The sequence below is a fragment of the Oncorhynchus clarkii genome, unplaced genomic scaffold (genome assembly GCF_045791955.1).
Source record: "Oncorhynchus clarkii lewisi isolate Uvic-CL-2024 unplaced genomic scaffold, UVic_Ocla_1.0 unplaced_contig_13931_pilon_pilon, whole genome shotgun sequence".
Classification (NCBI taxonomy): domain Eukaryota; kingdom Metazoa; phylum Chordata; class Actinopteri; order Salmoniformes; family Salmonidae; genus Oncorhynchus; species Oncorhynchus clarkii.
Window position 1 is genome coordinate 32,082 of NW_027261068.1, and position 20,105 is coordinate 52,186.

The window sequence follows — 20,105 nt, forward strand, 5'->3', positions numbered from 1 at the left end:
CTTTTCAAAAGTGAGATAAGTATGAGATAATTATACAGAAGCACTGAAAATCGGACGCTTTCAACATTAAGGCCTTCTGGTCATTTTTACTGAGGATATTCAGCTTGGAGCCAGTGTAGATCCCCGTTGCTGAGTAGGCTGTGGTTACCACAGTGATGAAATATTCACCATTCACTCTAGTGGGGTTCAGACTCCAGTCCCTTCAAGCCTTGTTCCAGTTGTTCATGAAAGGGGAATGTCACCCTGGACTTGCCATGGCATATAGCCATGACTATATTAACAACATGATGTTTTCATCATAAACATCACAATTATCCAAACCACAAGCTAGAACTCGGGCATTTTCATTTCACTGTTAATATCGGGAAGTTTTGACTTAATGTGTATTGTCTGCTCATAGCGAACTACAAAGTCCAGCATTCATAGCGAATGCTGATACCGCCTGCTAGGTAGAGGGGGCGTGCCCACAAACTTGAATAATGCCATTGTTTACCTCGAATGACCAACACAGAGTAATCTCAGAAGATTACTTTGTAAACTTTTGTTTTTCACTATTGTTTGTCATCATGCCCATGTGGCGTTCTGTGCCTGGCTGTGCTCATTACAACAAACGCAAAAATGTGTTACCTTCACTGTTCTACCTACCAGATATTCACCCTGATTCTCCTAGTGGCTTGCGGCTATCAAGAATGATGCGGTGACCAAAGATTACCAGAGGGATTATCAGACTGGACTGTTAGGAAATCCATTTTGACGCCAGCTGAGACGTGATGAGATACCATTGATTTTTTTCCCTTCACAGCAAAACGGATTATTCTCAATTAGAAGTAAAAATAGAATTGTTGATATAGTATCTTTAAAAAAAAAAACTTATTGGAGGAGGAACAGGAGCCAGACCACGAAGCACCACCCAACACAAGTTGTAGTCTTTACGAGACTGGAAACAATGCTTGTATATTTAACAATGAATCGGACGATAGGAACATCGCTGAAAGACGTCCACTGGCCCTGTCCAACAAGGACAACCACATCTACATCCACAAAAACATACAGTGTGATCAGTTTAACATAGAGCCTTATAGTGTGATCAGTTTAACATAGAGCCTTATAGTGTGATCAGTTTAACACAGAGCCTTATAGTGTGATCAGTTTAACATAGAGCCTTACAGTGTGATCAGTTTAACATAGAGCCTTATAGTGTGATCAGTTTAACATAGAGCCTTATAGTGTGATCAGTTTAACATAGAGCCTTCATGAAACACCACAAAGTAGGATTACATTCATTTTCAGATTTCGCCCCCCCAACCCCCCCCCCGCCCACCATCAATACACCGGAAGCTGTCATAGGGTGTATCATTCAGAGTGTGATGCCCTGACCTGCCTTCCTCCTGGGCAGTTATGTGTGAAACACATATCACTGTCCTAGAAATGCCTCAGACATGATGAAAACAAGCCCAGATTCCCCCAGGGGGAAATCCCCCTTTAACTGACACATACTTTGGTGCCTCAACTTTACCAAGACCAACATGTTGATCAACAGCTCATAGGGAGTAACACACAGTTCTCCAGTAAGTCTCTGCAAAGGGTGAAATAATATGTGTGTGTGTGTGTAACGGATCTCGTCCTCCTCTTCTGAGGAGTGTGTGTGTGTGTGTGTGTGTGTGTGTGTGTGTGTGTGTGTGTGTGTGTGTGTGCGTGCGTGCGTGCGTGCGTGCGTGCGTGCGTGCGTGCGTGCGTGCGTGCGTGCGTGCGTGCGTGCGTGCGTGCGTGCGTGCGTGCGTGTTTAAATGTAAACCAACTGTATCACTCAAACAAATTCAACAAGTAACCCAGTATCACCATGACATGCTGTGACATTGGTACTAAAGCTGCACCATTCCACACCAGTTGAGACTGCAATTGATGTTGAATTATTGTCTGATAAATGACATTCCACCTCCTGTGGTCTTTGCTTATTCTTGTTGTGTGGTTCCTAATCTCTCCTCACCATGGTAACACATGTCCACTGCCCAGAGGGTGGTCTGTACATCAATAGCACTAAAACCTCATATCAAATAAAACACAGATGGGTGTCCCACTGGGGATGTCTTTGATGGTGGCACTGATGGCATTTACTACACAGCGTGTTCCCTTAATGTTGCAGGTGTATTAACCCCTGTCTGTTTGGTCACTGCTGTGTTGGGAAGAAACAGAAAGATATAATTTTACAGTTTGACATTTTGCTCTGCCAAAGTTATTTTACGTGTGGAGTTACAGTTGGATGGCAGGGGGTCAAAAGAAGGGACTATATCAGGGATACCCTAATTAAAGGGATAGCCTCATTAAAGGGATAGCCTAATTAAAGGGATAGCCTAATTAAAGGGATACCCTCATTAAAGGGATACCCTCATTAAAGGGATTCCCTCATTAAAGGGATACCCTCATTAAAGGGATAGCCTAATTAAAGGGATAGCCTAATTAAAGGGATACCCTCATTAAAGGGATACCCTCATTAAAGGGATAGCCTAATTAAAGGGACACCCTCATTAAAGGGATAGCCTAATTAAAGGGATACCCTCATTAAAGATAGAGGCTAATTAAAGGGATACCCTCATTAAAGGGATAGCCTAATTAAAGGGATATCCTAATTAAAGGGATAGCCTAATTTCCAAAGGATTCTGGCTGGCAGTTGGGAAAGATTTTTTTTGAAATATTCATTTCTTTGACATCTAGCTACAACAAACAGAGGACAAACTGAGGAGGGCACTTTTGACTAGGACTCAGCAGTTACTGGCGAGTAGACTCCACACTTCCACACAGTTTAGAACGATTCAGAACGGTTGAGAAAAGTGGTTGACACGAACGCACCATCACTGTTGATTAACTACCATGCACTGAGAGATCAGAGAACACTAGCTCACTACTGTCAGAGGGCATTACCAGAGAGAACAATCCCACTGAGTAGTACAGGACACAACCTTGTAATCTGGAGACGTTTGATCTTAGATTAGAGACTCCCTCCTAGAGTGACAAATCACAGTGTGTCGTGCAGACAATATATTAACTCTTATAGAGCTACAGGACACAACCTTATACTCGTCAGCACGGGACCTAGTAATAATCTGTGGATGTACTGAGGTTAGAGAGACCACGCTAGTCTTGATTAGAAGATCATCTGTATCTGTGTGTTGTTTTTATAGCAGGCCACGGGGAAGAAAAACCTCCCACAGCTGCCCTGTAGCTGTCCTTAAGTTACACTGCAGTAGTGTGAAGCCAGGCTAAACACATCCTTCACAGCTAATGTCCCTGAGCTGCCGGGGCTACTGAGGAGCAAGGGCATTCAGGGTACAGTTAGATACACTTGACTGAACAAAGAGTAACTGAGGGCCAGCTGTGTGAGGGGAAAGAGTAGCCATAACAACAGTAATCAGGTCACGACCTGACACTGACCCTGCCTCAGTTGGGCTGGCCAGACTGTGTGTGTGTGTGTGCGTGTGTGTCCACCTGCCTGCGAGTGTGTGTGCACTTGTGTGTGTGTGTGTGTGTCTGTGAGTGTGTCCTCAAACTTCACGCCGTCTCTCACACAGAGAGACATCCATCCATTTAGTCAGAAGTGGCCGTTAAACCACAGCTGACAGCAGAGGAACACTAATGACCCAGAATCCTGTGCAGCGAACCACGGGCACCCATTATACGAGCAGCACTACTGCACAAACACACACACTACCACGTCACCCATCACCTCACGTCTCCCACGGTCACTGCCTCTCTGACACAAATTACAATCTCCACCCAGCCTCCCAGACAGGCTATTTTTCAACACCAACTGTATCTGAAAAGTGTCATTGTTTATAGGGAAAACATACCAAATTGAGGTAATAAGATTCATACCGGTATTTTAATCTTTATCATTCCGATGACATAATGAGCTATGGGGGAGACGTGTTTGTAATTATCTTTGCAGTGAATAAGTAGGGGACACTGTATTTGACCAAGAGACAGATGACTTGTCAATATAACCGCTGTGGGAGAATTGTCATCGCAGGAACTTGTGTGGCTCCATATTGATTTACCTCATACTCAAACTCCTCTGGCCTGTCCACTTCAGCTGGGGTGTTGGAGAGGTACTCTGGACACTCGTAGAATTCATGCTCCATGGTGTGGATGGAGTGACAGCTGAGGAGAGACAGAATGAGAGGAAGAGAGAGGGGGAAGAGGAGATAGACAGATGTGTGAGTTGCAAGCTGGTTTCAACACCTTTCTCCCTGTGTTGTGCATATTGGTCGCTAACATAAAATCCATTTTCCAGGAAAGCAACTAATGACAGGGATCTATACACACATTGTTTCATTTTAAACATGGACACATTTTAACAAGACCAAAAAACCCATGTAAGTGACAGAAGCTGTGAAAAGACAGCTTTGTCTCCTCTGTAATTGATTGATTAACACCTGGCACCTATACAGAGACATGTCAGCCCTGGTATAACCAGCCCACAGTAACATCTCTGTTGTTTAGAATCACAGCAGCATCCATTCTGCCTCCCCCTTATCAGCCGTATCACAGACCAGGGAACGGATGATTTGTAGTTTATAGGACATAATGTATTTCATTTCTGGCCCAGTAAAGACCTATAAATAGACTGAGAATGAACGGAGCTCTGTATAACAGTCACTCCGTTTGTTTTTAATCACCTTGTAAACTCTTATAGGAAATGGATGCAGCAGTCTGGCTGCACTGCAGACACAATGATTTACATGCCAGTTGGAGAGCATCCTAATGACATTAAAGGGATGTGATCAGCTGTACTGGGGAGGGGGCAGTAATGCTGCTGTCCTCCATGATACAGTAGAGGCTCTGATCAACCACATCAGGTTGATGTAACCCATAATAAAGCATCTCCATCTTGAGGAGAACTATCCAAGGGGCCACTCATACAAATGTAGACATTCACCACAGTAAGTCACTTTGGATAAAAGTGTCTACTAATGGCACATATTATTACATTATCCACATGTCATTCATTCATATTCAAGGGTAACCCACGTTCTTTCTGAATAAAGGGTTTATCTATTAGAAAGTTCCGGCAGAAAATTCAGGCCAAACCCATGAGTCACATACAGGACATGTATTACTCAGACAGAGTTCTACAACAATGGTTCTCAAATCCTGGCTCCCTGTATATTAACCCCTAGTGAGGTTATCTCTATGGCAACATGGCCGACAGCAGGAAGGGGCAGATAACAGGTTAGGGTTAGAGTTGAGGCTAGGGTTACGGTAAGTTTTAAGGCTAGGGTTAGGGTAAGGGATAAGGTTAATGTTAAGGTTAGGGTAAGTTTTAAGGCTAGGGTAAGGGATAAGGTTAATGTTAAGGTTAGGGTAAGTTTTAAGGCTAGGGTAAGGGATAAGGTTAATGTTAAGGTTAGGGTAAGTTTTAAGGCTAGGGTTAGGGTAAGGGATAAGGTTAATGTTAAGGTTAGGGTTAGGATTAGATGCCCCTCACCTGTCTGACAGCAGAAAGGGGCAGATGTCGGGTACAGGTGGAGTAGCAGGCCTCAGCTTAGCCAGGGCCATGATGTGTTCAAAAGTGATGTCCGTCTGCGTGCACACGTCCACCACGTGAACTTCCTGTAATGTCTGATGTGAATGTGCGGGGTTGCCATGGCGACGGACGACCTGCACCACAATGGGGTCTCTTCTGATGACCTCCACCATCTCGTCATGGCTGGCCTTGGAGTAGTCCCTGCCATTCACCTGAACAGGGAAGAGATAGAAGAGTCTTAAACCTATCTACACAGTACAGGAATAACTAGGTGTCTATGGGGTGGGAGACAGCAGAGTCTTAAACCTATGTATACTGTACAGGAATAACTAGGTGTCTATGTGGTGAGTCAGTATCACAAAAGCTAGACTCTTCCCACAGCCAAGTCCCTACCATTCCCAAGTCCCTTCCATTCCCAAGTCCCCACCATTCCCAAATTCCTACCATTCCCAAGTCCCCACCATTCCGAAGTTCCTACCATTCCCAAGTCCCTTCCATTCCCAAGTCCCCACCATTCCAAAGTCACTACCATTCCTAAGTCCCTACCTTTCCGAAGTTCCTACCATTCCCAAGTACCTACCTTTCCGAAGTTCCTACCATTCCCAAGTCCCTACCATTCCCAAGTCCCCACCATTCTCAAGTCCCTACCTTTCAGAAGTCCCTACCATTCCCAAGTCCCTACCATTCCTAAGTCCCTACCATTCCCAAGTCCCTACCATTCCCAAGTCCCTACCTTTCAGAAGTCACTACCATTCCCAAGTCCCTACATTTCCGAAGTTCCTACCATTCCCAAGTTCCTACCATTCCCAAGTCCCTACCATTCCCAAGTCCCTACCATTCCTAAGTCGCTACCATTCCCAAGTCCCTCCCATTCCCAAGTCCCTACCTTTCCGAAGTTCGTACCATTCCAAAGTCCCTACCATTCCCAAGTCCCTACCTTTCAGAAGTTCCTACCATTCCCAAGTCCCTACCATTTCCAAGTCCCTCCCATTCCCAAGTCCCTACCTTTCCGAAGTTTCTACCATTCCCAAGTCCCTACCATTCCTAAGTCCCTACCATTCCCAAGTCCCTCCCATTCCCAAGCCCCTACCTTTCCGAAGTTTCTACCATTCCCAAGTCCCTAGCATTCCCAAGTCCCTTGCATTCCCAAGTCTCTAGCATTTCCAAGTCCCTAGCATTCCCAAGTCCCTCCCATTCCCAAGTCCCTACCTTTCCGAAGTTCGTACCATTCCAAAGTCCCTACCATTCCCAAGTCCCTACCTTTCAGAAGTTCCTACCATTCCCAAGTCCCTACCATTTCCAAGTCCCTCCCATTCCCAAGTCCCTACCTTTCCGAAGTTTCTACCATTCCCAAGTCCCTACCATTCCTAAGTCCCTACCATTCCCAAGTCCCTCCCATTCCCAAGCCCCTACCTTTCCGAAGTTTCTACCATTCCCAAGTCCCTAGCATTCCCAAGTCCCTTGCATTCCCAAGTCTCTAGCATTTCCAAGTCCCTAGCATTCCCAAGTCCCTAGCATTCCCAAGTCCCTAGCATTCCCAAGTCCCTAGCATTCCCAAGTCCCACCAGATAGAGGAGATGGAGGTGTTCTGTTAGTCGTATGTCGGGAGCCCACAGAGAAGCAGCATATGTGATACTGTAGAGTGCACCTAGTGATCCAATTACAGCCTGCTGAGTACCAGTCTGTTTCTGCATCAGCCAACACCTTTGTCATTGTCTTGCCAAGGCAACAACATAAGCCATTTGAAAACACTATTATATACTTGTATTTCAGAGAAGCATTACAATGCTACGATTTCACACACTGATCCTCCTTTCTTCTCCATTCTTATTCATATCCAGTACTGAACTGACTTACTGAGACCTCCTACCCACCACCGAACAGAACAGTGGACCCCTGGGACTAACAGTTCAGTAATGATCCCTGAGAGCCTGGGTGAGCCTGGAGAAGAAAAGCCTGTCAGTTTTAAAGGGCACCTGCTGTCTCTCCAGGGGAGGGGGAGGTGGAGAAGGCCAGGGTGGAGGCCTCTTCCCCTGGGTTGGACTGGTCTGAGCTCTGGGTCTCTGTCTCTGGGTCTGATCATCACAGCACTGTGGGGTTCAAACTAGATGTCTGGGTTTCAGTGGGAGGTACACTCATCATACTGACACCTGCCAAGTAACACCTGAGCTGAGGCTAGCGTTAGGGTTTAGGCTAGGGTTGGGGTTGAGGCTAGGGTTAGGGTTGAGGCTAGGGTTAGAGTTGAGGTAAGGGTTGAGGGTTAGGGTTAGAGTTGAGGGTTTGGGTTGAGAGGATTTCTGTTGGTGTCAAACCTTGGGTTGCACGGGCCTATTGCAACTTCCTTCTCTGTCTGCATATTGCAAGTCAGTCTGGTCTGAAGAGGGTAGAACATTGGGCCGGTTTTTGCCTGAGGGATCGATGAAGGCAGAGAGCTGAGGCTAGGGTTAGGGTTGAGGTAAGGGTTGGATCCCTCATCTGTCTAATGGTCTGCAGTCATCTGTGACCTCAGATACACGGTTTATCCAATTACAGAGCCTCATTACAGTACAGATGTCAAATTCATGTTCAATCAATCACATCCTCAGATTTATTTTCAACACGGATTGTTGAAATGTGTCAGGATGCCAAACTGGGGCGCACACACACACACACACACACACAAACATACGCACATGGATACACATGTACGCACCCACTGATACACACACACACACTTACTTACCTAACCCAGAACTGAATGAATCTATCTATTATTAAATGAGATGCAGAAATAAAGAAATAGATGGTTGCTCTATTCAGCTCTGTAATGAGTTAGAAACCAGCTCTATTCAGCTCTGTAATGAGTTAGAAACCAGCTCTATTCAGCTCTGTAATGAGTTAGAAACCAGCTCTATTCAGCTCTGTAATGAGTTAGAAACTAGCTCAATTTATCTCTGTAATGAGATTGAAACCAGCTCTATTCAGCTCTGTAATGAGTTAGAAACCAGCTCCATTTATCTCTGTAATGAGATTGAAACCAGCTCCATTTATCTCTGTAATGAGTTAGAAACTAGCTCCATTTATCTCTGTAATGAGATTGAAACCAGCTCTGTTTATCTCTGTAATGAGTTAGAAACCAGCTCCATGTATCTCTGTAATGAGATTGAAACCAGCTCCATTTAGCATTGTAATGAGATTGAAACCAGCTCCGTTTATCTCTGTAATGAGATTGAAACCGGCTCCATGTATCTCTGTAATGAGTTAGAAACCAGCTCCATGTATCTCTGTAATGACTTAAAAACCAGCTCCATGTATCTCTGTAATGAAATAGAAACCAGATCCATGTATCTCTGTAATGACTTAAAAACCAGCTCCATGTATCTCTGTAATGAAATAGAAACCAGCTCCATGTATCTCTGTAATGACTTAAAAACCAGCTCCATGTATCTCTGTAATGAAATAGAAACCAGCTCCATTTATCTCTGTAATGAAATAGAAACCAGCTCCATTTATCTCTGTAATGAAATAGAAACCAGCTCAATGTAGGCAAGAGAAGCCATAAGGATGATAGACAGATACAGCACATGGTACATGTAAGGTACATAAGGTGTGTACATGTAAGGTGTGTGTGTGTGTGTGTGTGTGTGTGTGTGTGTGTGTGTGTATGTGTGTGTGTGTGTGTGTGTGTGTGTGTGTGTGTGTGTGTGTGTGTGTGTGTGTGTGTGTGTGTATGTGTGTGTGTGTGTGTGTGTGTGTGTGTGTGTGTGTGTGTGTGTGTGTGTGTGTGTGTGTGATGCATGACAGAGTCTGCCCAGATGAAGCGGGAGCAGATCAGGATATCCCCTGAGTGTCCACAGCTGACCCTGAGGGAGAGGGAGTAGATCAGGATATCCCCTGAGTGTCCACAGCTGACCCAGAGGTAGAGGGAGCAGGTCAGGATATCCCCTGAGTGTCCACAGCTGACCCAGAGGGAGGGGGAGCAGGTCAGGATATCCCCTGAGTGTCCACAGCTGACCCAGCACACAGCACAGAGACGACAAAACTAGCTAGCCACTGACTGATTAAGTACTGTAAAACCATGAAACCTTAGTTGACCTGAACTACCCTCACTATCAGAGTTACTTCCTGGATCAGCACCCAGCAGACACCACACAATGTAGAGAACGTAACTGACAGAATAAAACAACTAGCTGTTAATTTACTGAATCTAAACCCAGAGACCTTGGTGGACCTGAGCTACCCTTACCTGACTGACTATTAGATCTCCTGACTGACTGTTAGATCTCCTGACTGACTGTTAGATCTACTGACTGAGTGTTAGATCTCCTGACTGAGTGTTAGATCTCCTGACTGACTGTTAGATCTCCTGATTGACTGTTAGATCTCCTGATTGACTGTTAGATCTACTGACTGACTGTTAGATCTCCTGACTGACTGTTAGATCTACTGACTGACTGTTAGATCTCCTGACTGACTGTTAGATCTACTGACTGAGTGTTAGATCTACTGACTGACTGATAGATCTCCTGACTGACTGTTAGATCTACTGACTGACTGTTAGATCTACTGACTGACTGTTAGAGCTCTTGCCAATATCAGCATACAGCAAAGACAGAATAAAACAACACCTGGTTAACCACTAATAGAGAAATAACATGTATCTTATTTGACCTGAGCTAGACTCTCAGAGTTACTGCCTGGCTCAGCACACAGCAATACAGCAAAGACCATCTGTGAACTGTGATGTTTTAATCTCTGTGCTCTAACTCAATTACATTTAAGGGGCTTTATTGGCTCTCTCTCTCTCTCTCTCTCTCTCTCCTAAAAGGATGAGGAGCGTTTCTGAAGTTGATATTGTATTAGTTATGTTTACGCATGTAAAGGCCAAACTGTGACGCGTCTGCAGAAATCCTTGTGCTTTTCTCTGGATCATAGAACTTGAGCACTGGCTCTTCTGTGATTGTCTTCTTTAGGTTTTTGAAGCAGTTTTCCTGGTCATGGGACCATTCCCATTCATTTTTCTGTTCCAGAAGACATCTGAGTGGAGCGGACTGTGCTGACAGTTAGGGTATGAACTTTGCAAGGTAGGTGATCATGCTCATGAAGTGTCTCACATCGTCCTTGTTCTTCGGACGCTCCATGTTGTTGATGGCTGATGTTTTCCTCGGGTCTGGTTTGACTCCGTCCTCTGAAAGTACATCTCCCACGAAGGTAAGTGTTTTCACACCAAACTCGCATTTGTCCTTGTTTAGTTTTAGGTTGACTTTCTGTGTCAGATCCAGCACTTGTCTCCCTCTCGCATCGTGTTCTTCTTTTGTGGACCCCCAGATGATGATGTCATCCATCATAGTCTCCACTCCTGGAATGTGCTCGAAGATCATGTGGATTGTCTTGCGGTAGACCTCTGTGCTGCCGTGCTGCTGCTCCAGTTTCAACTGTTCTGCCTTATTATTATTGGACCATGCTGGTCATTTATGAACATTTGAACATCTTGGCCATGTTCTGTTATAATCTCCACCCGGCACAGCCAGAAGAGGAATGCCCACATGGCCTGGTTCCTCTCTAGGTTTCTTCCTAGGTTTTGGCCTTTCTAGGGAGTTTTTCCTAGCCACCGTGCTTCTACACCTGCATTGCTTGCTGTTTGGGGTTTTAGGCTGGATTTCTGTACAGCACTTTGAGATATCAGCTGATGTTCGAAGGGCTATATAAATACATTTGATTTGATTTGATTTGATGAATGTGCATAGCCTTGAGCTTGCATCATCTAGCTTCATTTGCCAGAATCCTAATGAGGCATCAAGCTTAATGAACCACATTGCTCCAGCAAACTGTGACATTATCTCTTCTCTGGTTGGCATCTTGAAATGCTCTCTCTTGATTGCTTTGTTGAGATCTCTCGGGTCTAGACATATCCTGAGATCGCCGTTCTTTTTCACCACAATATCCAGTGAGCTTACCCAGTCTGTAGGTTCATCCATTTTTGTGATGACTTCCATCTTTTCCATGCGTCCGAGTTCCTCTTTGAGCTTTTTCCTCAGTGCAAATGGAACTTTTCTGCATGCATGCACAACTGGAGTCATTTTGTCATCAGTACATATTTTGTGTTCTCCTGGTAAACATCCAAGACCCTCAAACACATCCTCATACTCAGCCAGTAGCGATTCTTGGTCATTTTCAGTCTGTGATGTCACTACACACATTCTTTTCAACAAATTGAGCTTTTCACATGCATTGATTCCTAGAATAGGCTGTACACTCTTTTCCACAATCAGCAGCTGTGCTCTGAACTGCTTTCCTTTGTGCTGTAAAGTTACTATGCAGCTCCCTTTGACTGGTACGTTCTCCCCAGTATAACCAGTAACCTTCATTTCCACCGGGTGTATTTTGCTTGAATGGTATTATAGCTTCATTCACAGTCAATGGCACAATCCATTCAGCATTTACTGCATTGCATATTTCCACAGAATCAACAAAGAATTCTTCCATCTCCTCGACCGTGTGAACCTTTTTCTTTGTAGCCTCAGCTTTGCAGCATTTTGAGAAATTAATATTTTTCCCACAGTTGTTACATGATTTGTCATATGCAGGGCATTTTTTTTGGCTTGTGGATAAATCCACATTTTCCACATGTAGTGTTTTGAGTTCTCTCTTTTGCTTGTTTATGTTTTGTAAGGCGTTGTGTGTGGTGCTCCTCTCTTGTTATTTCATACACTGACGTCTCATCCCTGCTGCTGCACACATATTCACTGCTTCATCCAAAGTTACATCTTGCTCACGCAGAGATCTCTCCTTGAGTCTATTATCAACTATGTCACAGACTATCCTGTCTTTCACTAGTGAGTCTTTCAGATTTTCAAATTCACACGTTTTGCTCAGTGCTTTCAGCTCAGCCAAATACTGGTCAAAACTGACTCCTTGTTTCTGATCATGAGAGAAAAACGTGTATCTCTCAAACGTGACGTTCTGGCTTGGTACAAAGGACTCCTCAAATTTAGCCATTAGCACAGTCAATGTCAAGTTTGCCTCGTCTTGCTGAAAGCGATTGTAAATGTCCAATGCATCCTCTCCAATAACATGCAGAAAAATGGAAGCTTTCAATTTGTCATCATCGCCCCCTGCACCACTGGCTGCTAGGTAGATATTGAATCTCTGCTTGAAACGTTTCCAATTGTCAGCTAAATTGCCTGTTAAATGCATAGGAGTAGGAGGACTAAGGCTATCCATGACGGAGAACAGGAACAGTGTCAATTTCCCTTCCTTCAGCATGTTGCTCATCAACTTGCTCTTCAACAGATTCCAATGCAGTCTCGCTCTCACTGCTGTCGCTCTAGCTGCTGTCCCTCTCGCTGCTGTCGCTCTCGCTGCTGTCACTCTAGCTGCTGTCACTCTCGCTGCTGTCACTCTAGCTGCTGTCCCTCTCGCTGCTGTCGCTCTCGCTGCTGTCACTCTAGCTGCTGTCACTCTCGCTGCTGTCACTCTAGCTGCTGTCACTCTCGCTGCTGTCACTCTCGCTGCTGGCACCGTAGCTGCTGTCACTCTAGCTGCTGTCACTCTAGCTGCTGTCACTCTCGCTGCTGTCACTCTCGCTGCTGTCACTCTAGCTGCTGTCACTCTCGCTGCTGTCACTCTAGCTGCTGTCACTCTCACTGCTGTCACTCTAGCTGCTGTCACTCTCGCTGCTGTCACTCTCGCTGCTGTCACTCTCGCTGCTGTCACTCTAGCTGCTGTCACTCTCGCTGCTGTCCCTCTCGCTGCTGTCGCTCTCGCTGCTGTCACTCTAGCTGCTGTCACTCTCGCTGCTGTCACTCTAGCTGCTGTCACTCTCGCTGCTGGCACCGTAGCTGCTGGCACCGTAGCTGCTGTCACTCTAGCTGCTGTCACTCTAGCTGCTGTCACTCTAGCTGCTGTCACTCTCGCTGCTGTCACTCTAGCTGCTGTCACTCTAGCTGCTGGCACTCTCGCTGCTGTCACTCTCGCTGCTGTCACTCTAGCTGCTGTCACTCTCGCTGCTGTCACTCTCGCTGCTGTTGCTCTAGCTGCTGTCACTCTCGCTGCTGTCACTCTCGCTGCTGTCACTCTAGCTGCTGTCACTCTCGCTGCTGTCACTCTCGCTGCTGTCACTCTAGCTGCTGTCACTCTAGCTGCTGTCACTCTCGCTGCTGTCACTCTAGCTGCTGTCACTCTAGCTGCTGGAACTCTCGCTGCTGTCACTCTCGCTGCTGTCACTCTAGCTGCTGTCACTCTCGCTGCTGTCACTCTCGCTGCTGTCACTCTCGCTGCTGTCACTCTAGCTGCTGTCACTCTCGCTGCTGTCACTCTCGCTGCTGTAACTCTCGCTGCTGTCACTCTAGCTGCTGTCACTCTCGCGGCTGTCACTCTCGCTGCTGTCACTCTAGCTGCTGTCACTCTCGCTGCTGTCACTCTCGCTGCTGTCACTCTAGCTGCTGTCACTCTCGCTGCTGTCACTCTCGCTGCTGTCACTCTAGCTGCTGTCACTCTCGCTGCTGTCACTCTAGCTGCTGTCCCTCTCACTGCTGTCCCTCTCACTGCTGTCCCTCTCGCTGCTGTCCCTCTAGTTGCTGTCACTCTAGCTGCTGTCCCTCTCGCTGCTGTCACTCTCGCTGCTGTCACTCTCGCTGCTGTCACTCTCGCTGCTGTCCCTCTCGCTGCTGTCCCTCTCGCTGCTGTCACTCTAGCTGCTGTCACTCTCGCTGCTGTCACTCTCGCTGCTGTCCCTCTCGCTGCTGTCCCTCTCGCTGCTGTCACTCTAGCTGCTGTCACTCTAGCTGCTGTCTTTCTCGCTGCTGTCCCTCTCGCTGCTGTCGCTCTAGCTGCTGTCGCTCTCGCTGCTATCGCTCTCGCTGCTGTCCCTCTCGTTGCTGTCACTCTCGCTGCTGTCCCTCTCGCTGCTGTCACTCTCGCTGCTGTCACTCTCGCCGCTGTCACTCTCGCCGCTGTCACTCTCGCCGCTGTCACTCTAGCTGCTGTCCCTCTCGCTGCTGTCCCTCTAGCTGCTGTCACTCTAGCTGCCGTCCCTCTAGCTGCCGTCCCTCTAGCTGCCGTCACTAGCTGCCGTCACTCTCGCTGCTGTCGCTCTCGCTGCTGTCCCTCTCGCTGCTGTCACTCTCGCTGCTGTCCCTCTCGCTGCTTTCACTCTCGCTGCTGTCACTCTCGCTGCTGTCACTCTAGCTGCTGTCACTCTAGCTGCTGGAACTCTCGCTGCTGTCACTCTCGCTGCTGTCACTCTAGCTGCTGTCACTCTAGCTGCTGTCACTCTCGCTGCTGTCACTCTAGCTGCTGTCACTCTAGCTGCTGTCTCTCTCGCTGCTGTCCCTCTCGCTGCTGTCGCTCTAGCTGCTGTCGCTCTCGCTGCTGTCGCTCTCGCTGCTGTCCCTCTCGCTGCTGTCACTCTCGCTGCTGTCCCTCTCGCTGCTTTCACTCTCGCTGCTGTCACTCTCGCCGCTGTCACTCTCGCCGCTGTCACTCTCGCTGCTGTCACTCTAGCTGCTGTCCCTCTCGCTGCTGTCCCTCTAGCTGCTGTCACTCTAGCTGCCGTCCCTCTAGCTGCCGTCACTAGCTGCCGTCACTCTAGCTGCCGTCCCTCTCGCTGCTGTCACTCTAGCTGCTGTCACTCTAGCTGCTGTCACTCTCTCTGCTGTCACTTTCGCTGCTGTCACTCTCGCTGCTGTCACTCTCGCTGCTGTCACTCTCGCTGCTGTCAGTCTCTCTGCTGCGGCTCGTTGTCCTCACTCTTGCAAGCTAGCATCTTCGACTACTCACGTCACTTGACTTGTGGTAGAATGTTCAATTTTAGTCACGGAAATTTGCAGAGTTACTCCTTTCTTTTCTCTGTCTCGTCATAGCGACTACCAATCTGACACCATGTTCCTTATATAATGACAAACCGGGGCGTAAGTTTAACTACTTTTAATGAACATATACTTTAGCTAGAAAACTCCATGTTTAGCCATGCAAGGCATTCTTCAACCACCTGCCCCCGCATAGCCTGCTGGGTAACGTAGTCTACATGTTATTAACACATAACAACACAGTATCTATGGTATTGTCAGCGGTTTGACGACTGGATTGATGTCTGAGAGTAATGCTTTTTTGATCGAAGCTTACTTTCTCATAACGTCAACACAGCTTCCTAACGTGTGCAACCTGAAACGTACACACAGACATACTGTATCTCGTCTCATACGGTAAGGAAACATACAGAGAACACCACATGAGGTTCCCTCGAGGTAAAGGTTACTGATGTCAATACAACATGGCCCCCATGGACATGTGTGTGTTTGAAGTGAGAGCTCTTGTCTTCCCCAACCCCAGTCTGTGAAGGTCAGTAGTTATTGTGGTCTACCACAGGGTGTAGGGGTCAGGAAGAGACCCTGACAGGAGACAGGGCTATCAGGGTAGTAGTCCTATATTGATTATAGACCTTAATAATTTCAGGCTACTCAAGTAAAATGTCAAATGATTTCATCAATAGACCTGTTCTGTGTAGCTCTGGTTGAGAGCTAGCCTTGTCTCCAGCCTTTCCTGTTGAGGTCTGTTATCTCAAGATAAGAGCAGAATATGTTAGCCAGTGATGCTCCACTACAGTCTATGAGACTGTATCCTGTTTACAGACATTAAACTATTCATGTGTTGCATAGACTGGTATCCAGTGATGTGGCCCTACAGACAGTAAACTCTTCACGTGTTACATAGACTGGTATTCAGTGATTTGGCCCTACAGACAGTAAACTCTTCACGTGTTACATAGACTACCCTGGAGTGCCAAGTGGACCAGATGATTGAGTAGAAATAGAAATATGTTTGTCAAAAAATGTCTACCCTCTTCAATGACATCACACTTGCAGCACGCGATCTTATCAACTAAGATGGCTAAATGGTGTTGCCTGTTGTCGATATGAACAGGTGAGATAAGTAGATAAGTGTGAGTGTGTGTGTGTGTGTGTGTGTGTGTGTGTGTGTGTGTGTGTGTGTGTGTGTGTGTGTGTGTGTGTGTGTGTGGGGCACATTGAGATAAGAGCTTGATGGAAACCTCTCAACCTCGCAGCTACGGCTGACAGATAGCATGCCTTTGTGAGCTAATGGAAACAATCACGCACGCGCACACGCACACACACACACACACACACACACACACACACAAACACAGTTTAAACCTGCATTACGTCAACCCTAACAGCGTCAAACCGCGGCTGCTGGTTGTTTAGATAGAGACAGTTTCTCTGCATATTGAAAGAGATTACAATAGACTGCAACACAATGAAAACAGCAGGCTGTTTCCTCTAGAGAACCAGACAGTCTATTCAGCAGGGACCATATGCTTCTCCTCTCCTAAAGATACTGTGTTCCAAATGGTCCCCTAGTCCCTATATAGTGCACTTCTTTTGACCAGGCTCTGATGAAATGTAGTGCACTGTAAAGTGAATAGGTTGCTGTTTGGGATTCTCAACAGCATTGGTAAGAGTACAACAATTACCTTGATCTTCGTACCCTCTGATTCAATTGAAGTTCAGATATTTTTTTATAATAATGGATATCCAATGTTGCGATGACGACAGACACAGGATGATGGATTTTATTTCCATGATGATGAACGGAGTGACACTCAGCTGGCCAGGGCAAAACAATCTCCAAACCTAATTTAGTCAACAGCGTATTGAGAATGAGTCCTATCTCATCTGACTGGGGAAGTCTGGAATCTGACATGTCTCGTTTCAATAATAACAGTGTCTTGACACAATATGGCAACCGGTTCCAATATGAGAGAGATGATGGTTTGATGATCAGTTGTTTTTAATCAACTGTGTAGTGCAAGGGCAAAAACCAGACTGATCCTAGTACTGCATGGGGAAAGGAGCCACTACCTAAAACAAACTGATCCTAGTACTGCATCCTCAACCAGACTGATCCTGGTACTGCATCCTCAACCAGACTGATCCTGGTACTGCATGGGGAAAGGAGCCACTACCTAAAACAAACTGATCCTAGTACTGCATCCTCAACCAGACTGATCCTGGTACTGCATCCTCAATCCTCAACCAGACTGATCCTGGTACTGCATCCTCAACCAGACTGATCCTGGTACTGCATCCTCAACCAGACTGATCCTGGTACTGCATCCTCAACCAGACTGATCCTGGTACTGCATCCTCAACCAGACTGATCCTGGTACTGCATCCTCAACCAGACTGATCCTGGTACTGCATCCTCAACCAGACTGATCCTAGTACTGCATGGGGAAAGTAGCCACTACCTAAAACAAACTGATCCTAGTACTGCATCCTCAACCAGACTGATCCTGGTACTGCATCCTCAACCAGACTGATCCTGGTACTGCATCCTCAACCAGACTGATCCTGGTACTGCATGGGGAAAGTAGCCACTACCTAACACAAACTGATCCTAGTACTGCATCCTCAACCAGACTGATCCTGGTACTGCATCCTCAACCAGACTGATCCTGGTACTGCATCCTCAAAAAGACTGATCCTGGTACTGCATCCTCAACCAGACTGATCCTGGTACTGCATCCTCAACCAGACTGATCCTGGTACTGCATCCTCAACCAGACTGATCCTGGTACTGCATCCTCAACCAGACTGATCCTGGTACTGCATCCTCAACCAGACTGATCCTAGTACTGCATCCTCAACCAGACTGATCCAGGTACTGCATCCTCAACCAGACTGATCCTGGTACTGCATCCTCAACCAGACTGATCCTAGTACTGCATGGGGAAAGTAGCCACTACCTAAAACAAACTGATCCTAGTACTGCATCCTCAACCAGACTGATCCTGGTACTGCATCCTCAACCAGACTGATCCTGGTACTGCATCCTCAACCAGACTGATCCTGGTACTGCATGGGGAAAGTAGCCACTACCTAACACAAACTGATCCTAGTACTGCATCCTCAACCAGACTGATCCTGGTACTGCATCCTCAACCAGACTGATCCTGGTACTGCATCCTCAAAAAGACTGATCCTGGTACTGCATCCTCAACCAGACTGATCCTGGTACTGCATCCTCAACCAGACTGATCCTGGTACTGCATCCTCAACCAGACTGATCCTGGTACTGCATCCTCAACCAGACTGATCCTGGTACTGCATCCTCAACCAGACTGATCCTAGTACTGCATCCTCAACCAGACTGATCCAGGTACTGCATCCTCAACCAGACTGATCCTGGTACTGCATCCTCAACCAGACTGATCCTGGTACTGCATCCTCAACCAGACTGATCCTGGTACTGCATGGGGAAAGTAGCCACTATGCAGATCTGACACTGCTTCTACATATACAAGAATTCAATCAAAAGTGAAAATGGGCTAAAGTAATTTGGAAAAATATTTTATTTGAAAACTCTTACATTAGCACCCAACAACTGCAGCTATGTAATGTCTGGGTGAAACTGCTTAAAAAGGTCTGGTATTTGGGCAGTAATACTTTCTTCAAAGTTAATGCTGCTTCTCGTTAGCGTCATTAGAGCGAAATGGATGAAGCAGAGAGCAGAGAGATCCGAGGTGGTTCATATCATTCAGAGTCACTACATCCATGTCAGCAGAGTAGCGTTACTCTGTCGACCTTTCTGAAATCACTATATTTAGCCCCAGTCTCTTCTGCTACATCAGGGATCATCAACTAGGATCAGTTACAGGATGATTTTTGTAGACTGCAAACTGACCACAAGAAGCCAAAACAGATATAATATTTGATTAAAACATAATAATTTACATTTTTATACAATCACTTCTCTCTATTATGCGAGGGAACCCTGCCTTGCATCCTTTATTTACCTCCCCCTCTGTCACGCCCTGATCTGTTTCACCTGTTCCTGTGATTGTCTCCACCCCCTCCAGGTGTTGCTTTTTCCCCCAGTGTATTTATCCCTGTGTTTCCTGTCTCTCTGTGCCAGTGTATTTATCCCTGTGTTTCCCGTCTCTCTGTGCCAGTGTATTTATCCCTGTGTTTCCTGTCTCTCTGTGGCTGTTCGTCTTGTATGTTTAGTCAAGTCAACCAGCGTGTTTTCCCCTGTACTCCTTTTCTATTCTCTTTTGCTAGTCCTCCCGGTTTTGACCACTGCCTGACTCTGGACTACTTTCCCACCTGCCTGATCAGACTGCCTGCCCTGACCTTGAATCTGCCTGTCCTTTGGTACCTATTGGACTCTGAACTGATTTTGATTTTGCCTGTACACAACCATTCTCTTGCCTACCCCTTTTTGTATGAATAAACATTGTAAGACTCCAAACATCTGCCTCCTTTGAGGGAGGATACAGTGTAGTGTTTAATAACTCATGCATCAATTGCATTTCCTGTTACACTTGAAAACATTATTAGTGGGAGACTGCTAAAATCCCCATCAGGAGGCTGAAAAGATCCTACAGTTGCACCATTGAGAGCATTTTGACTGGCTTCATCACCGCCTGATATGGCAAATGCACTGCCCTTGACCGCAAAGTGCTACAGAGGTTTGTGAGGACAGACCAGTACATCACCGGGGACAAGCTACCTGCCATCTAGGACCTCTATATCAGGCGGTGTTAGAGGAAGGCCCGAACAATTGCCAAAGATGCCAGCCA

General features: G+C 46.5%; 1 protein-coding gene across 1 annotated transcript in view; it reads right to left on the minus strand.

The window, feature by feature from the left end:
- Nucleotides 1-20,105, minus strand: part of LOC139404536 (PDZ domain-containing RING finger protein 4-like) — a 65,998-nt gene that overhangs the window by 11,189 nt on the left and 34,704 nt on the right. The window contains exons 2-3 of the mRNA XM_071147238.1: nucleotides 5,483-5,733; nucleotides 4,053-4,155 (exon numbers count right to left, since the gene is read on the minus strand). Of these exons, the coding sequence (XP_071003339.1) occupies nucleotides 4,053-4,155; nucleotides 5,483-5,733 (354 nt within the window). The remainder of the gene's footprint in view (nucleotides 1-4,052; nucleotides 4,156-5,482; nucleotides 5,734-20,105) is intronic.